Source organism: Cajanus cajan, chromosome 6 (genome assembly GCF_000230855.2).
Source record: "Cajanus cajan strain Asha chromosome 6, NIPB_CcT2T_4, whole genome shotgun sequence".
NCBI classification, from domain to species: domain Eukaryota; kingdom Viridiplantae; phylum Streptophyta; class Magnoliopsida; order Fabales; family Fabaceae; genus Cajanus; species Cajanus cajan.
Genome location: NC_138522.1, coordinates 44,827,263 through 44,846,751, shown reverse-complemented (window position 1 = coordinate 44,846,751; position 19,489 = coordinate 44,827,263). Strand labels below are relative to the sequence as shown.

Genomic DNA, 19,489 nt, shown 5'->3' with positions numbered 1-19,489 from the left:
ACTTATAAATCATATATTATGGCTTCGAATTTAATTATCTTGCTTCCTTCAATTACACTTTTTTTTTATTATCTATTAAAATTATTATAAATTATAAATGATACGTTATCTATATACTATTATATAAATGGATACTTTTTTAATATTTATCTTGATTTTTATTTTTTACATGAATCCTTTTGCCCCTTTTAATTGTATCAAATATTTAAATCGTTTATCCTTTTGAGTACCAAGATTTTTATTAGTAGCATCACTGTTTCTTTAATTAATTTTTTTTTCGTTATATCTTTCTACACATAAGATATTATTTTTTATTGTTTAAAATATATAGAAATATAAAATGTCTTGATTCCAAATAAATATAAAGCATGATCTATAAAATTATGTAAATTTTTAATAATTTTCAGTTAATAATAAAAAATATATTGATAAGGTTGTTTGGAGGGTCTCAAGTCTCAACCATAAACATTTGATGAACATGGCAAACACTTACCCCCATGCAGTTGAACAGTGATACTTTGTTGGAAGGTAATTGATGTGGCACTGCATATTTAAATACCGTAATGGCATGTATGTATGTATAGCCATAATTGTAACGTTATAGATATACAGTGTTGTTTCTTTAGTTTATGGGTTCAAGCAACTTCTTGTTGCTTCGTCAAAGATGTCTATGGCTTAGTATAGGAGACATGAATATCTTACCTTATTTTTTTTAATTCAATTTGTCGTTCTCATTATTTATATTATCACGGTAATTTTTTATATTCTAAATCTTGCTAATCATCTACTCAAATTACACCTGTCACTATGTTTAATTTGCTCTGTACCCAATTTAATATTTTGTTTTTGACAGGAATCTATTCTAATCATAGCTTGATCGAGGTTAGGTTAAGATTGGATGACTCCATTTTTGAATAATAAATATAAATTTTGAAATTAAATTATAAAATTACAAAAAGTAAGATATTAATTTTTAATAAATATTTCAAATATATTAAAACATGTTTTCATGTGATTTAGAATTTATTAATTTAAGTCAACAGATCTGAATCATCAGATAATTTATCATTATTTTTTTATACGTTAAATATTATCTAATTAACTTTTATATATTAAATAAAAATTTCTATTTTGCATGAAAGAATTTTTAGAAATTTTTCTTTAATAATTTTTTTAATCTGATTTGATTTTTATTTATCATAATTATTTATGAATTAAATTTTGATATTTTAAAATAAATTATTAACAAATAAAAATAATACTGCACTACAATATAAATATTTATCAAAAAATTTAAATATAATTTATATATTTAAAAATATCTACTTATAAAATTTTAAAATATAGTTTATGCATTGAAAAATAATATTTACTTATGTATATAATTTATTGTAAATTTTAACTAAATACAATACATATTTAGCATGAACATTACACGTGTTAAAATTATGATATTGATTAATATGGATCGATCAACTTAAAATTGACCAGAATATAACTTAAAATTAAATAATTATATACCTTATTGTTTTTTTAAATATTAAATTACTTGATTTTTTATAAAATAGTATTTTAATTTGTTCATTTCATAATGTAAATATTTTATATAGTTTAAATTTATTATAAATAATTTTTTTAAATATATAACTTATATTATACTTAAATTTTATAATAAGTAAATACATTTTAATATATATATATATAATTTAAATTTTATATTATACACTTAAATTATGATATAAGGTTATTTTTTATTAAAATAAATCGTTGATTTTAATGTGAATCATTAATTTAGTCCTCAAAATTATAATGATCAATTAAATTAGTCCTTAAAATTAATAAAATAGTTCCTAAAACATTAAAGTACCGATCAAATTAGTCCCAAACTGTAATGATAAGTCAAATTGGTCTTCAAAATTTAAAAAATCCTGAAATTACAAATCATCAAACAATTTAGTGTATATGTATATGTTATTAGTTGATGTCATCTAATTAACCGCATTAAAAAGTTTGAATTGAAACGTTAAAAGCTCGAGTGAGAGACTAACTAGGTAAACATGTATGGTTGTCATATCATATGAATGAAATACTTGGTAGAATGATGTTTTGTTTTGTTTTTTTTTTCTTTCCTCGTGTCTTTCTTCTCATTAGTTTTGCATTACTTTTTGATCTACCTTGTGAGAAAATGTCACCTCCTAAAATAAGTTATGTATAACATGCATAATTAAATGGAAGGACTTAGCTTTATTATGTTTCATTAATCATTTTCATTTCTATAATGCAAAAACTAAGTATTCAAGTCTAGTTGTTTGTCACTTAGATATTTCCAATTTAATATTCATGCATTGTTGGTGTAAAAAAAAATTACATTATTAATTATTTAAATTCATTATAGACATGACTAATACGATAATTATTGAAAAAATTAATAAATTTATTATATATAGTGATTTATGATTAGATGATAATATAAAATAATTTTATCATATGTAATCTTATTTTTCAGACACTTAATGTGTCAGTTAAACCTTTATAACGATGTTAGATGACATTAACTAATAATGTATAGGCTAAATTGTTTGATAAATTAAGATTTTAAAGATTATTTTATATATATTTTTTAATTTAATGGACCAATTTAGTTGGTTATTATAATTTTAGAAACTATTTTATCATTTTATCAGTTTTAACGATCAATTTAGCTGATCATTATAATTTCAAAAATTTAATTAATAATTCACTCATTTTAATTACGCAACCCAATAACCTAGTTAACTTTAGCTCAGATTCACTTTGGATTGGAACTTTTCTTGAGCATTATTACTAATACTGCCTATTCAGATGGCACGAGGGTAACTAAACTTGGCAATTGTTCAATAAAAATGAAAGTCTTTTATCTATTAAATAAAAATGCCCCTCAATATATAGTAACAAACATACGCATCTAAATCTTAATAAAAGTTTAACATTGATGGTTATTTTATGGTTTCCTGTCAACTGCTGATTTATTTTTTTCATTAAAATGCCTTGCCAAAGAATCTTTATCTGACCCTGCTATTATCTTATATTAAATTATTAATTATATAAGTTAATCTCAATTCATAGATTTATTCTCCCTCCTCCCGAAGGCAAGGAGAAGCTAGCCCAGTTATTGCAATTTAACTTTTGTTCAATTTTATAATGCATCATGATCAATCCATGAGAAATCATGTCAAGATTGCATGAGGGAGAAAAATAATACTCCGAATTCAACTCCAGCAAGGGAGAATAGAAAATAACATTAATGAGAGCCTTAAATAAGTGCATGAAGGTAGTGTGAGTGTAGGTATTAGAGAATGACTTATAACATAAATATATTTTTCTTAGTACGTGGTATGTATGTCCATAATTTTTTTTAACTATAATATTAATATGAAATATTTATCATTAAAAGTAGTAATAAAAAATCTTAAAAAAAATTAATTAATTTAAAGGTAAGATTTAAACATTTGATAACTTAATTGAAAGAAACAAACAATTACGTTATATATATATACACATTGTGCTTATAGTGAAGTGATCGAGTGAGCAATTACTTATCATTACTGGATGGTGACAAGAAATATGCAAATATTCATTGATACAGTGGGCTGTGCATGAAGCCATGGAAGAGTGTCATGTGACCACCACCGCAATCCTAGCTTCTCTCACTCTAATAATGCATTGCTTATTAATTTAATATATATACTTGAGCATATGTTTATACATAAACTTGGGTAAATCAAATCACTTCCCCCCCAACCCCTTTTCTTTTTTGCTTTATTCTCTGCATATTCTTGAGACTTTTTATAATTTATTGACTGAACAAAACAAGCAAGATACAATTTCCGGCAAAAGAAAAAGAAAAAAGACAGTAGATTCATATTTGCTTATATTCGAATGATGACTAATTTAATAATGATAATATAATTAACTTGGAAAGACGTTATATTCATTAAGTAATGATATAATATAATAGTCCTCTGGATTTGTGTTGCCTGAGGTCGTACATACACACCCACAATAATATAAAATGTGTGCATCGATGGAATTCCTTTTCTCTCTCCATTTCTTCAATTGCATTACTTACTTACCGAATCACCTAATTAGTTCAAAATACATGTATCACATGGGGCTGATAGGGGTGGAGAAATGGCTGTGAAGTTTCCCTTTTCTATCTCTTGTCACATGCATTGTTTTCACTGGGTTGGGAGGAAGCAAGAACAAATTCTTTCACGTGCATGAAAAATCAAGCTATTATACTTCAACCACTGACACTTTGAAAAAGAAACAAAGAAAGTTTGCTCTTACATATGCAGGACTAATTGCTTTTGAGTTTTGACAAGCAATTTCTAAAATAAATTATTATTATTATTGTTATTATTTTCATCAAGCAGTTGAAGCCAAAGAAAGCTGATATTGAATTCGAAGCACAAAATGGTGAGTGATACATATAGATTTTCTTATTAGTTGATCTATTATTACTGTAGTATTGGATAAGCCCTGACAAAGTTATTAGATATTTTTAGATTTTTTTGTAAATAATTATATTAAATCAAAAAATTATAGCCTCCTTTCTTTTATTGTATTTCACTCAATAAAACTTAAAAATAATAATAGTAAAAATAATTAAAAAAATTTATTCTTTAAATGATAAATAATTGATATTTTAGTATGTATCAAATAAATTATCAATCTGACAAATTCAATTTTAAAATATATAATTACTTAATAGTCAATTGATCTGGTCAATTCTTCTTAATCTAAAGTTTCATTATCGAAGGTAGAAAATACCTATAAAAACATTCTAACATTTAAGTTGGTATAAGTATAAATAGAATGAAATTAATAGAAATTCTTTAGAAAACACTTTATTTATAGCACTCAAACGTGACTGATTTACATGTATACCGGTGTATAGTCATGTAATAATCTTATCCATGATGTAATGGTTAATTCATAACAATCTTTTGTTTATTTTGGTAAATTATAACAATCTTTTGTTTAGGTGTAAGGAGCATCGATCATATATATGATGCAACTTTTCAGTAGTGTATTAATCCTTGGAATGATGCCGTGACCTTAAAAGGGATTTGGATTATTAATTAGAATCATCTTTAGGGTTAGTATCTCAGGCTTATTTGGTAAAGTTTCTAAATATGAGGAAAACATTTTACTCGCATGTTACGTTCAATATATATCGATCGAATTAATTCTATTTTTTTTTTTTTTGCATAAAACAGTCTGTTTCAAAGAAAATAAGAATAAAATAAAGGAACATTTACATGAGGTATAAATATATGATGAAACAAAAAAATTTTCTTAAAAATAATTGGTATATATATATATGTAAAAACAAGTAAAATATTATCACTATTTCAAATCCAATTTTAATAGGAATTAGTTGGGTAAGCATAGCACTAGTAGTATGAAATAATTATTTAAGGTTTTTAAAATAAAATACTGAACAACACTACTTTAAGTATCATGATCTTAAGGAGAATGACAAAAGTAATTTGGATCAATTTTAATTTTATTGAGGTTGTGTATTTGATAGAAGATAAAGGGAAAGGAACATTCACCAAAAACTGAAAAATTTATGCTGACTACTCAGGAACATGACTGGCACCTAGATTTGGCACCAATAATGTGCTGACATGAATGGATGCGGGAAGTGTATGCATGCGATTTTTATGTGTGGTGATATCTTCTACCTCCTTCTAATACTTATCCCTTATCAACAATATGTTAATTTTTTTTAGCTTTTTCTCTTTTTTTTCTAAATTTAGTATTAATATTTTTAGTTTCTCCTCTTGTTTTAAACTTAGGAGGTTTCCGGTCGTACCGCAGTAGCTCGAGTCTTTAATTGCTTCAACATTGTGAACAGCGTGGCGTGGCCGATAAACGAGTAGCCTTTGGTTGAAGTGGTCCATGCAAAATTAAGCAACTCCTCTTAACTACTAATTAAGAACTTGAATTAGTTGTAGTTGAACCGATATTCTCCACCGTAATATATATGATATACGAAATCAAATTTCATTTTATTTCTTTAATTTGTTTAAATTTATGGTAATACTCTTGATATATCTATAATTAAAGTCGTCATCCTTAACCCAACTACCATGGCATAATTTAGTGAAAAAAAAGACAGGATTAGGAAAATTTAGAGTTTGTGAGTTTTCAAGTCTGTCAAAATGACTTGAAGAAACATTACATATAACATAAAGAGAGAATTTAGAAGTTACATGAAAAGAAATGAAAGGAAAAAAAAAAGAAAAGTGTGATTAATTAGTAGAAAAGAGCGGAACTAGATGAGGTTGGTGAAATGGGGCCCAAGGGGGTGATGGATCAAGTAATCGTCAGCGTTGGAAGATGAAGAGACATCAAACATGACGTTCTGCTGATGCTGCAGATGGAGCAACTGCTGCTGCTGAACCCTCACCATTTCCTTCTGGCGCCGGAGCTCAAGCACCTTACGGTGGGAGTTCGAGTGCTTCGTCAGCACGAACGTTGGGCTGGCCGCGGGCCTGTACTCGGGGACAAGCCGCCCCGATTTGTACCTGACGCCGCAGGCGTTGCAGAGCGTCTTGGGGCCCATGGGCCCCGTCCGCCACTGCGGGGTCTTGTCCGTGGCGCAATGCAGGCACTTCCGCCCCTCCGCCCCTCCCTCGGCGCCCTCCCTCCTCCGCGGCGCAACCAGGCGAGAGGCCCAATCCCCTCGAGACCGCTTGCTCCGGGCCTTCCCCGGAACCGACCCTTGCGCCGGGCCCAACACTGGGCTGGCCTCACGCCTTTCCGAGGAGGCCCCGTCGCTTTCCACTCTCACACCCGATATCAGCTGCAGCTTCTGCAAATCCTCGCTCGAGAACGATTCCTCCGCGAATTTCGACAGCCACTCCAATTCCGCAAGATCATCGTACTGCTGCTTACACACAACACAACACAACTAAATTATCATTTCTAAGTAACAACAAAACACACGGCAAGGAAACAAATTACAAATGTGGTAATAAGGACAAGGGATTTGTTGGACGTGGCATGGGAATATATATGTTAGAGACACGTGTGTAGAGTACCGGCACGGAGAGGTCACCGGAGAAATGGTCTTGGGCGGCTGGGAAATTGCAGTTGGTGGTGGTGTCGGCGGGGGTTACGGCGTGGGCGGGGAGGGAGTCGGTGAGGGTGGTGGCGGCGTCTTCGTCGTTGGAGAAGTCGAAGAAGTCTTCGACGATGAAGTGGTCGGCGGCGGAGGGGTTGTCGGAGAAGGAGTTGTGAAAAAACTCATGTGCTTCCATGGCTTGGAATTTGGATGAAGTGAGAAAGTTTAGGGAGTTGGAGACACAAAGCTGTGGTTTTGAGTGGTGAGAGAGAAAAGCAGAGGAGGGTTTATTTGCGTTTAAAGGGGACAAGCGGACACCTATATTGGAATTGCAATTCCACTCCTCTTTCTTTAGACTACTGTAATAAATATTTCTATATTCTTTTTTTTATTCTCTCTCTTTTTCTCCACATTCATTTAATAATACCTCTCTTTAATTCACTTCAAACTCAAACTAACCAATTCAACTTACTTCCTACTACTTTTTACCCTTTTCTTTTACTTTCTCCCACTTCATTTCTACTTGTTTTTCCAACTTTTCTCTCCTTTTCCTCATCTACCTAGGCTTCTTACCTCCCCATCTTCTCGTTACTCAAACGTAACACAAACTAACTAATTAATATATATAAAAAACACCTATCCATGCACTTAATATCGCATGATATATAATATTCAACAATGATTAGAGAGCAGATGAAATCTCGCATTCTTTTACAAATCGCAGGATAAAATTTGTTTCTCTTCATTAAAATCTATATGATAAGATCTGATGTTTCAAATTTGATTTTCTCTCTTACAATACACTAACTTAGTGGAATTTAAAAGTTTTCCACTAGCATATATATGTTTGGAGCAAATGCAATCGAAAATGAAATCAGACCCCAGACTCTGGTTATCAATCAGCATGCATAAATGTCGTGAGATGTAACATGCAATTGCTAATTGAACGTGTAGCAAAACTTGATAAATACATATTTATTTATACTTAAACTTATTACTTTCATTTTACTAATTAAAATATTTTTTGTATTTCTTCATCAAACTAATAAAATAAAAGTACTATTTTTATATCAACTTAATTAATTGCGCAATGCTTACTAATGAAATAAATATTTTAATTAAATGTGCAACATGTAATCAATAAAAAGATTCAAAGGTCATTTAAATTACAATTATAAAATATATTAAATTTATGTAAAGAAAATTATTAAATATGTATGATTATACGTCTGCGTACAAGTCAAAATTATATTCTGTAAAAAAAAAAGTCAAAATTAGATGGGCATTGCAGTATTTATATTCATATTTTTTTGTGAATAATTAAAAAAATATACTGAAGAGATAAAAATCTTATTTATTAATAATTTTTGTAGCTATCCATTAAATTTCAATTGTTATATCTAAGTATTAGTTTTGCGGAGGACAGTCTGGAGATTATAAAAAGTGAAACGGTTAAACTCTATCTAAACTCAAAATGGAGAGCTAGGTGCCTATTAATGAGTGGTTACATAATTAAATGATAAAGAGATATAATAATTACATTAATTTGTGTTAATTAAACTCAACCTATTTATGGCTGAGAGTAGAACATTAGTGTCCAAATATATATACAACCCGATTCTTCACCCTTTTCTTTTTCATTTTCCTTTGTTAAGTTTCTCGAGAACCGGGTTTCTTTTATTATTATTGTTATTATTTTTCTCGGATACTCACATGCTAATATAATAACATTATATTTTGTCAATTAACTAATTAGTACTAGTATATTAATAATATTTATAGGCACTCTGATGAACAGTTTTTATTTTAACACAAAAATAATTAAAATCAAACATGCACCAAATAACAATCACGACATATACAGCTCAACTGGATGATATATGAACGGTAAGGATAAGGCAAGCGCATCACTCTCTTCCGGGCAATAAATTATTGTATGATTAGAAAAAACTTTATATTTATAATATCTTAACTAATTTTCACGTCAATTCAATTTAATTACTAGAATGAGTAAATTAATAAAACGTAACTATTTGTTATAAAAACAATGATTGAAATCAGAGGCACGTGCTAATCTAGGCTCCTTCAGAAAGCATGCCAATGAAATTAGTTTATGCTTTTAACCTTGTGTTGCTAGGGTTGATGCAATTTTTGGGCATAGGAAACATGTTGGAGGATCATGCTAAATAAACTATCCAGCTCAGGTAATATAACCCCCAAAAAAAAAAGGGAAAAAAAAACTAAAAACACAATAGACAAAGAGAAAACAAAATATTATAAAGAAAAAGCATATGATATTCTCTTTGACAAGCTTTAGTAATTAAACAATTCAAGTATATATCAGTTTACTAACACAAATTACGAAACCTAACGGAGTCATAACCAACTTTTTAATCATTTGACTGCTTCTAAGATGGAAAAGTATCAAGCAAGTTAATTAGTTCATGATTATTTCATCGAAAGATATTAAATATAATATTTTTGTTGCTCCCTTCTCCAATTACAAGCTAGTTCCTCACTTCAACTTTTTAATTTGGATTTTGGAACACAGTTTTTCCGTTCAACAAGTCTTAAATTACTATGTTTTAGGTATTACGAACTATATATATATATATATATATAAAATGATCTACTACAAAAACCATTCAAATTAAATTCTAACAACCCCAAATTAATTGTCGTACCTTGTGATAATTAATTATAGAAGCACTGCATTTGGTTCTACTGGTGTACTGAATAGCACTTCTCTTATTTATTTATTTTTTATTTCTACTCCAAGGGACGAACCTAGCTAGCTAGCTACCTGAAACAGTGCAGGGGACATGTGCTCTAACTTTTTTTTATAAATATTATTGTGTATTACTTTTTCATTTATTTATTTTTATTGTTTTTAACTTTGTTTCCATTACGTTAATTTTTAGGGTAAATTGCTTTTTATCTTTCTGTAATTTCTTATTTTCTCAAAAAATATATATCTCTATACCCTTTTGGTCTCGCTTGATTCGTACTTTTCTTTTATATCGATATAACAATGGTTAAAATTGTTGCTAATAAATCTAAAATTAATCATAGTCAAAAATAACAAAAATAGTCATTATAATTGGTAAGGTTCTGTCTATTTAAGGATTTTGACAAAATGTATATTTAAAATTTAATTTACTATAACTCGTAATTTTGACTCGACATTTTCTTATTAACTATAAATTTTTACTAAAGTTTATACTTAAATATTCTATTATTTCATTTATAATATAAAATGATAATTTGATCAAATTCATTCGATTTATAGTTTAACATAGTTATATTAATTAAATGATATTTCAGTTATTTTAATTAAAAAAAATGTTATTAACAATAAAATACTACAAGAAATATTACATATAAAAAAATGTCAATATATAAATATAATATATATAAATACATATCTATTTGATATATAGTTATGCACGATTTAAATATTAATTTTAAATGAAATTTAATAACATATTTTATATATTACTAAAATTTATATTTACATTTTTTAATAATATATTAATATATATTATATTTATTATATATAAAAATAATTTTTAATGAAACACATCACTATAAAATGTATGAGTATATTTTCAATATAAATCGATACTTTTAGCGGAGCACCATTTGTTTTTTACTTCTACTTCTTCTAATGTCTTAATATTTTTAAAAATAAATTCAATGATATTTAAAATAAAAAAATAATTAAAAAAAAAAAGTGGTAGCTTAAAATTGACTGAACTATAGAACAGTACAAGGGTATCTCAAAAAATGAAGAGGGCAGGGCTTGCATGTGATGTGATGTAAGTGTGGACGAGCGCATGGATGTATCCCCGTGCACCTGCCACGTGTCATGCACCGACAAGTAGAAGGGTCATAAAACTCAGGTTTTGGTGTCATTAATGGTCGATGACAATCCCTATGCGAGTCTTCTAATAATCCTCGTAGAAATTAATGAACAATGGATAAGGTAATTACCTTACTTTATTGCTTTAATTCTAAGAAATTCAGAACTAACGCAAAGTATTTCTGTTTCCTCTACGCCACTTCATCTCTCATATTCCTTCTATTTTTTCAAATCATCAAATTAAGTACGTCAAAATAAATAAATACAGTAATATCAATCATAGTAAATAATAAAAATCATATAGTTGTCAATTGACATGTATAGATGCAATTTGAAAAAAAGTAATAGTACCATAAATGTTCTGTATATCTTTTTAACTTTTCATTTTAATATAATTACACAATAAGTTATTTTTTTTAGTAGATAACAAATAATAATTCTTTCACCTTTGCAAATTATTACTATAATCGTTGTTTACAATTATTCGTTCTAGAAAAAGTAAACTATTTATAAATATTGTTCGCTTTAATATTTTCTCCAAAATTAATGATATGCAGTATAAAACTTCATTATTTTAATAATCATACGTTGTTGTGTGTGTGAATATATATATATATATATATATATATATATATATATATATATATATATATATATTTGTTAACTTAAACTTATTTTTTTTAAAATAAATTAATAAAAATTATATTTTTATAAATACACCTAGGTGTAAGATTTGATTTGTTAATTTATTCCTTCTGAAAAATGTAATTTTAACAAATTTTTATGAAAATTTGCTAACATGCATTCATTCCTCTTTTAGAGTAAGTATTTTAGTAAGTTATAGTTATTATTCTTTTTATAAAGAAAATACATCAACGTCTCAATTCATTAAAAAACATACAAACAAGTTAGAAGATATATATATATATATATATATATATATATATATATATATATATATATATATATATATATATATATATATATATATATATATATATATATAATATGTGTGTATGCTAACGTATGTAACAATGATGATAGTAATAATAATAATAACATTAATAATATTAGTTTTAATAATAATGACAGTGATGATAAAATAATGAATGTGACAATTATACATAGTTATGATAATTATAATTATAATAAAGTTATGGTAACAATAATAATAATTACAATGAAGATAGTAAAAAAATTATTCAACTCGTCATTAGTTCATAATAGTGTCATTTAATTATTCTTTTCAAAATTATTTAAATTTCTGTGAGATAGTAATAAAAAATAAAATAAAATAATAAAAATAAATCAAAGTAAAAGAATTCCACACACATTTGCATTAGTGTATTTAACATTGTATTTTAATTTATTAATTAATTATATGACATATGTTGAATATTTGTTGAATTGTTGTTATTTTAGAACTTTGAAGGTTCATGACTTCTTAAGAGTTAAGTTGTTGCTGAGGTACTTTTAATTAAGGATCAAGTTAGTCTAGCTTAAAAAATGTACATAAGGTTTTTCTTAAGACGTTAATTTCATAAGTTTACATCTTAAGAAACTTAGAGATAAGTTAGAGAGGAGCTTTGGAGCTAGAGAAATTATTTCTCCTTCTACTTTCATTGATTTCTTCTAGATCTTTCTTGAAAAAGGATTGAGTTGATAGAGTGGTGTTTCAATGCCTTGGGAGTTAAGAATCAGGGCTGGAGAAAGTCGTACAACAACCTCAAATTTTAGGTTTTATTTATCTTCCCTTGATTTTTTAAAAATTTGAGGTAAGAGAAGTTTATTGATTGAAACTTATTGATGTATAATTGTTGTTTGCTGCCTAAAATCATTATTTATAGTTGAACTTGTTTGAATTCATTAGATGATGGTGTTGTCTTGAATTTTGTTCCCTTAAAAAGGTGTTTTATATGGAATTGATTGAATTGAGATTAATGCATGTGGTATTTTGTGTTGGAATTGTGCTATATATACATGTTTTTAGATAGAATTGCATGTTGTTTGAATGAATGATTACTAAGTTTGAGCCAATTTGAGGGTTCTGCCTAGTGCGAATTAAAATTCTCATTACGTTGAACGTGCCATCATGGTGTTGAATGTGACTCAAATTAGGAGCTTTCTACTTTGATCATGTTGGGTATGGGATTAGTAGAGTTGAGTGTGAGTCGTTGAAGAACTTTTTGACTTAGTCATGTTGGGCATGAAAATGAGAGACGTTGAGCGTGATTATTTGAGGAGCTCTTTGACTTGGTAACATCAGATGCAAGTTGATAGACGTTAGGTATGACTCTTTATTTGAATGGCGTCAAACACAAATTTAGTGACACCAAAAGTAAGACAGATAGAGACTCTTTGTCTATATGAGATCAAACGTAGATTTATCTACGTCAGATATGATTGACACATGGATTCTCTGTCTCATCCACATCGAACACATGTGATTTAGTATCAGGCATGAATTAGTAAAAGAGTCTCTATCTCAAGGATATCAAGCATGGAAAGATTAGCGTTAAATATAATTTCGTAAAAGAAAACTTGTTAATTAATTGTTAATGTGTTGAAAAAATATGAACATATTTTAATTTCAATTATTTATTATTATTATTATTAAATGAAATACGTGAAAATATGAAGTGTTTTTTTTTACATACTAGTGATTAGAATGACTAACACGATTGAATGAAAAAATTGAAAATAAAAGTAATTTTTGGAGTAATTTGATTCTGCTCAATGTTTTAAACAAAATATTTGGAAATACAATAATAGTTTGAAATTATAAATTATGGTTTACGTAGCACGAGGGTATAATTACTAACCGACTATCCATGATATATTTATAATATTGGTATTTATATGTTACATTAGATTAGTGATTATTTTAGTGGTGTAGCCACAAGGTGCACGTGATGAAGAAGAGATGGGTACAGTGTTACTCTGTCAGCGAGCATGTGAGTGCTCCGCTCGTGTCAAAAGCCAAAACTGGCGGTGGTCAATCACACGTGGCACGAATCTATACGCCATAACCTTTTTTTTCTCTCTACAATCTTCCCTAAATTTTAAATATCCTACACAACGTGAAACCACGTGACTTATGGGTGCTCTTGCTTTTTCTCAGTAACCCTCTTAAAAGACCCTAAATAACTTTTTTTTTCTTCACACCACCTTAAATAAACTTCTTTCTTAATCTCCGTATAATAGTAGGTTTTTAATTTTAGTTTTTTTTTTCATTTTCTTTGTTGTGCAAAAAAATTGTTTCATTTTTTTTTCATCATATTGATCATTAAATTTAACAGAGAAAAAAAACCAAAAATTTATAGAGATAAAAATAGCAAAATGAGAATATTACAAGAATTATGAAATAAAATAACTAACATTTAGAAGGACTAAAATGAAAATAATTAGAATTACATAGGATTAAATTAAAATAATTTTATTTTAATGGAATCAAACTTCTATTTAAACTATGTTTATAAAATTTTAATTTTAATTTACACTTATACAAAGTAAGAATATTAATATTTGTGGTCATCTAAAAAAATATAAAACTTCACAAAAATCTGGTAAAATTGTAATCACTTCTAAATTATGAAGAAAATATATCAAATAAAAAATAATTAGAATAAAATATAAAATATAATAAAGATGTCAAAAATGAGTAATAACTTAAAAACATAAAATAATAAAAAGCTCTTTTTCATTTTGCTTAATACAGTCTATAAAAGATATCAATGTGATAAAAAAAGAATGTTATATTTGATTTTTTTTTCTTCTATTTATCTGATTTTTTTATTCTTTCATGTTCGCGTGTTAAGATTCATTTTACTATCTTTATCTTATTTTATGTTTAATTTTTTCCTTCTTATCTGTTATATATATATATATATATATATATATATATATATATATATTTATATTTATAAAGGCGATTGTATTATTATATAACTTTTATGAAGTTGAACAAATAATTTTTATAAACTTTTTTGATAGTCATTGATACATTCGTTAAATTTATTTATTTATATTATATAGTTGTGAATTTATTATATTTAAAGATTTAAATTTTTTAAAATTTTTAATTCTTATAAAATAAGATTAAATTCATTTTTAATCCTTTTTAATTTTTTTAAATCTTTTTTATTCTTTCAAATTTTTGTATTTTTATTTTGGTTCTCTCAAATTTTAATTGATTTTGTTTTGGTACTTTTCTATTTTGATCCTAATAATTTTGTCATTTTTTTAATTTTTGTCCCTTTAATTATTTTTTGACTCTTTAATATTAGATTTAGTGGTCAATTTGACAGTAAAGGAAAAAATAAAACAAAATTTTCTTACATGACAAAAATAAAAAAAATGAAAATGACTAAAAAAAAAGATACTTTATTTTAAATGGACTAAAAAATTATATATAAACTATTAAAAAATTTATCTAATAAATCATTTATTAAAATTTATGTGATTGTAACGACCTGGCTGGTCACTACACATCTCAACCCACAACACAACACCACACAGGAGAACATGCATATATATATATATATATATATATATATATATATATATATATATATATATATATATATATATATATATATATATATATATATATATATATCAGCAGCTAAAATATATACACAAGGTCCAGCCTGGGGCTAAAAAAAATCAGAGTATATACAATACACCCAACACAGCCAAACTAGTGGCCAAAATAACAAAACATCAAAAGAATAGCTCCATCTGCCAGTTGCAGACCTGCCTCTAGACACCAACCTATCCCTGCTCTGCTCCCATACAACGTATGATCATCGCAGTCCAAACCACATGGAAACAACAAAGGGTAAGCTAGTGAAAAGAATCAACATACATATATATAAATACATGAATGGTAAACAGCTATAGCTATCAGCACATCAATCTAGTTCAGCAAGATCAGCACACAACACATCACATATACAACTCACATCATTCAGCAATAACAGTGTAGTAAACAAACAATGCGTCGTCACGCATATCAGCTAGAATTGGTCGCTTGTAAGCGGTATAGCTCGACCTGGCCCCTATACCGTGGTCGCTTTGTACACGTGTGCCTCGACCTTGCCCACACACGGGACCACTAAGAACTTAGAGGAGAACAACATAGTTACCACTCCAAGGGTCATCTTTCTAGGGAGGATTTTCAACAAATTAGGCTCTACGAGCACCACAGCCACTCAATCCACACAATGGGATGAGGAATTTCGAAAAACATCTCCTCTAGTCCTAGTGATCAACAGCTCAGCCTTACGGCCTACAACAGCTCAGCCTTATGGCCTACAACAGTTTATATCAGCATACAACACAACACAACATTTCAGCAATAATAGCATACAACACAACTCAACATTATACAGCACAGCTTAACATCATAATGCAACAATTATTATCTAACAGCACAACCATATTCATCATTTACAGCTCAACTCAGCATATAACCACATCTATCAACAATTTCAGCATAATTCAACACATATAAGCATATGACAGCATAAAGTGACCATCACACCTGCGCCCGGCGCACTCATGGTCGTGCCCGGCGTGGCACAACCATAGAGCATCAGGGCTCAAACGCGCCCGGCACAATACCAATATTGCGCCCAACATGCTAGGAGGCAGAGACCTCAAAAGGTCTCATACGCCCGGCGTGCAAACCCGCGCTCAGCGCAGGGTAAGTAGAGACTTCCCCAAAGTCTCACGCCCGGTGCAATATCAACTACACCCAGTGCCACCCCTGGCAGAGACTCCCAAGGAGTCTCCACGCCCGGCGAGACAAGGTCACGCCCGGCGCCACACCAGAAACCCAAAAACCTTTGTTACTCACTGATATCGCGCCTAGCGCGGTCCAACCACGCCCGGCGTGGGCCATCTAGAGGCTCACACTCTAAAGCTCGCCCAGGGCATACACCATTGCGCCTGGCGGGCTTGCCCAATGGAGCCCTCTGGTGGTCACGCGCTCGGCACCAAGAACTGAGCCTGGCATGATACCCAGCAGCAACCCTCAAACTTCGAAAATTTCTTCAAAAACCTGCATAAACAGCCAGAAAATCCACATGCAAACCATCCAATAGTTCACATTTTCATCAAAGAGTTCAAAATCATCATCTTTTTCAACATGCAACCATAAACAAGGAAAATCCCAAATTTTCACCCCAAGACCCCGGAAAACCCGAAAATCCATCTTCTTCAAAAACAACCAACAATCATCAAACCATCAATGAGTTCTAAACTCAATTTCGCACAGCAGCATGAATCCTAGCTTCCCTTACCTCGATAAACAATCCGAGCTCCGGGAAGAGAAGAACGATGAACGGAGGAAAAGAGAGTCGGAGAAGAAGGGAAACAACTCAAAATCTACACGGCTCAACAACAAGAACAACACCTACTCAGCACCTCCACCTTGAGACAGCAAGAAAGAAAGATCCAAGGCAAAAGAGTGAGTAAGGAGAAGTGAGAATGAGAGTGAAAAAGGAGTGAGGGAGAAGAGAGTGAAAAACAAAAGCAACGGGTCTCACAGTGATGATTGATTAAAATTATTATATATTAAAATTTTGTAAAAAAAATATTTTAATATATAATTTTAATGTATGTTTGAGAACAATCTTTAGTTTTCTTAAAAATAATAAAATTATTTTTTTTATAAAAATTATATAAATTAAATAAGCATTTAAAATGCTAATACAAAATAAGTTATAGTATAAAATAAGTTTATATTGTTACCCAACATAAATTATTGTATGCGACAAGTTTATTAATTTTATATTATCTGTCTTAAAAGTTATATCTCATGTGATTTCTTATTGATTGATGTTTTACACTGGATATGTATATAAATTTAATCAAAAATACTAACATTCTCCATTATTTACTTGAAGATTTATCTCAAATTATATTGTGTTACTGCAGATTCGAAAAATTATTCGATAAATTATCATTTCAATTTAATTTATCTTTAGTCTTTTAATTTAATTTAATTTATTTATAACTATTCAATGTTTAACCGTCATTCAATTTGTAAATTTATAGTTAAAATTAGTAGCATAAGATTAAGGGTGATAAATAAATTTATTTATCCATTATTTATTCCATTCATTCACTAGTTAATTCATTCAATCTATTTATTATAATATAAATAAATAATAAAATAGATAAAAATCATTTTATTTAATTTTATAGATGGTTAGTAATTTATTATAATATGAGATGCTCATTGGATTGAGATTTTAAAATACTATTTTAACACCAAAAAAGATCTTGAGAATATTTTAAAAATTATAATAAAAAAAAAATATATATATATATATATATATATATATATATATATATAATGACTTATAAAAAAGAGAAATAAAATACTTAAAAAAAATAATTTTTAAAATATTATTTTTATGAATGAATTCAATATTCATCTATAAAAAAGTTGTTAATTGATAAATTGGATGATTTTTTTTGTTTTAAATAAATCGAATGAATAGAATTTTGTTGAATTTTTTACCGAATTAAATATGAATGAATGAATTATTTTTACTCAATTTATTATATTCCTTCTAAAAAATTATCTAACTCATCTGGTTGACACTCGTATATAAGATAATGAAAGTTTGGCTTAGATACATGCTTTTAGGAAGAATTGAAAGTTAGAATGAGAGAGAATTTGATGTTCTTGGATAAGCAAAGTCTAAAACATGCTCAGGTAGGATTTTGCACAGGCTGGTGACTAAATGTTGAGGTTATCGTGCAGGATTGTCATTATATGCACAATATGACCTTCATCTTTCTTATGTCCCACCATATATATATATATATATATATATATGTATATAGAGGAGGGTTCAAACGACACCGGTGTAACTTTTACTAAGTGTTACACCGCTCAATAATTTTATATTAAATGTGAATTTTGAAAATCCAACCGTTAGATTGAAAATTCATATATCTTAGATTATATATGTCAAATTTTATATTAATCTAAGATGATTTTGATACTTCATTCTTATAAAACAAAATTGACGTAATATATACATTTCAAAATATACTAAAATATGAACACTTTGATTACCTTCAAGTTGTTGTTCAATTTTAACAAAATTTGACATATATAATCTAAGATATATGAATTTTCAATCTAACGGTTGGATTTTCAAAATTCACATTTAATATAAAATTATTGAGCGGTATAACACTTAGTAAAAGTTACACCGGTGTCGTTTGAACCCTCCTCATATATATATATATATATATATATATAACCATCTTTCTTAGGTTAGAGGAGACATTTGAAGCAATGAAGAAATGGAGCAGACAAGCTTGAGTGAGAAGCCTAGGATCGATGTTTTGGTTGCCTCTTTCTTTGCCAAGTTACACTTTATTTTGTTATAGAAGAAGAGAGAACGAATAAAAATATCTCCTAATTTAAAACTAATTTATTCAAAATGTAAAGATTACACCATTGCTTCCTAGATCACTAATCTTTT

At 28.3% G+C, this 19,489-nt stretch overlaps 1 protein-coding gene across 1 annotated transcript; it reads right to left on the bottom strand.

Annotated features, from left to right (window-relative positions):
- Positions 1-6,031: 6,031 nt before the first annotated feature.
- On the bottom strand, positions 6,032-7,463 carry GATA9 (GATA transcription factor 9). The gene is made up of 2 exons (XM_020360954.3): positions 7,095-7,463; positions 6,032-6,940 (listed from the first exon to the last, which is right to left on the bottom strand). Exons 1-2 carry the CDS (start codon positions 7,311-7,313, stop codon positions 6,326-6,328), a joined length of 834 nt encoding a protein of 277 aa, XP_020216543.2. The 5' UTR covers positions 7,314-7,463; the 3' UTR covers positions 6,032-6,325.
- Positions 7,464-19,489: the final 12,026 nt, after the last annotated feature.

Bases quoted from the DNA above. Each gene is read 5' to 3' on its own strand.
- GATA9 (XM_020360954.3), bottom strand. From the start codon at position 7,313: ATGGAAGCACATGAGTTTTTTCACAACTCCTTCTCCGACAACCCCTCC. The intron at 6,941-7,094 runs GTACTCTACACA...GTGTGTAAGCAG, and splicing joins CCGGTGACCTCTCCGTGCCG to CAGTACGATGATCTTGCGGA.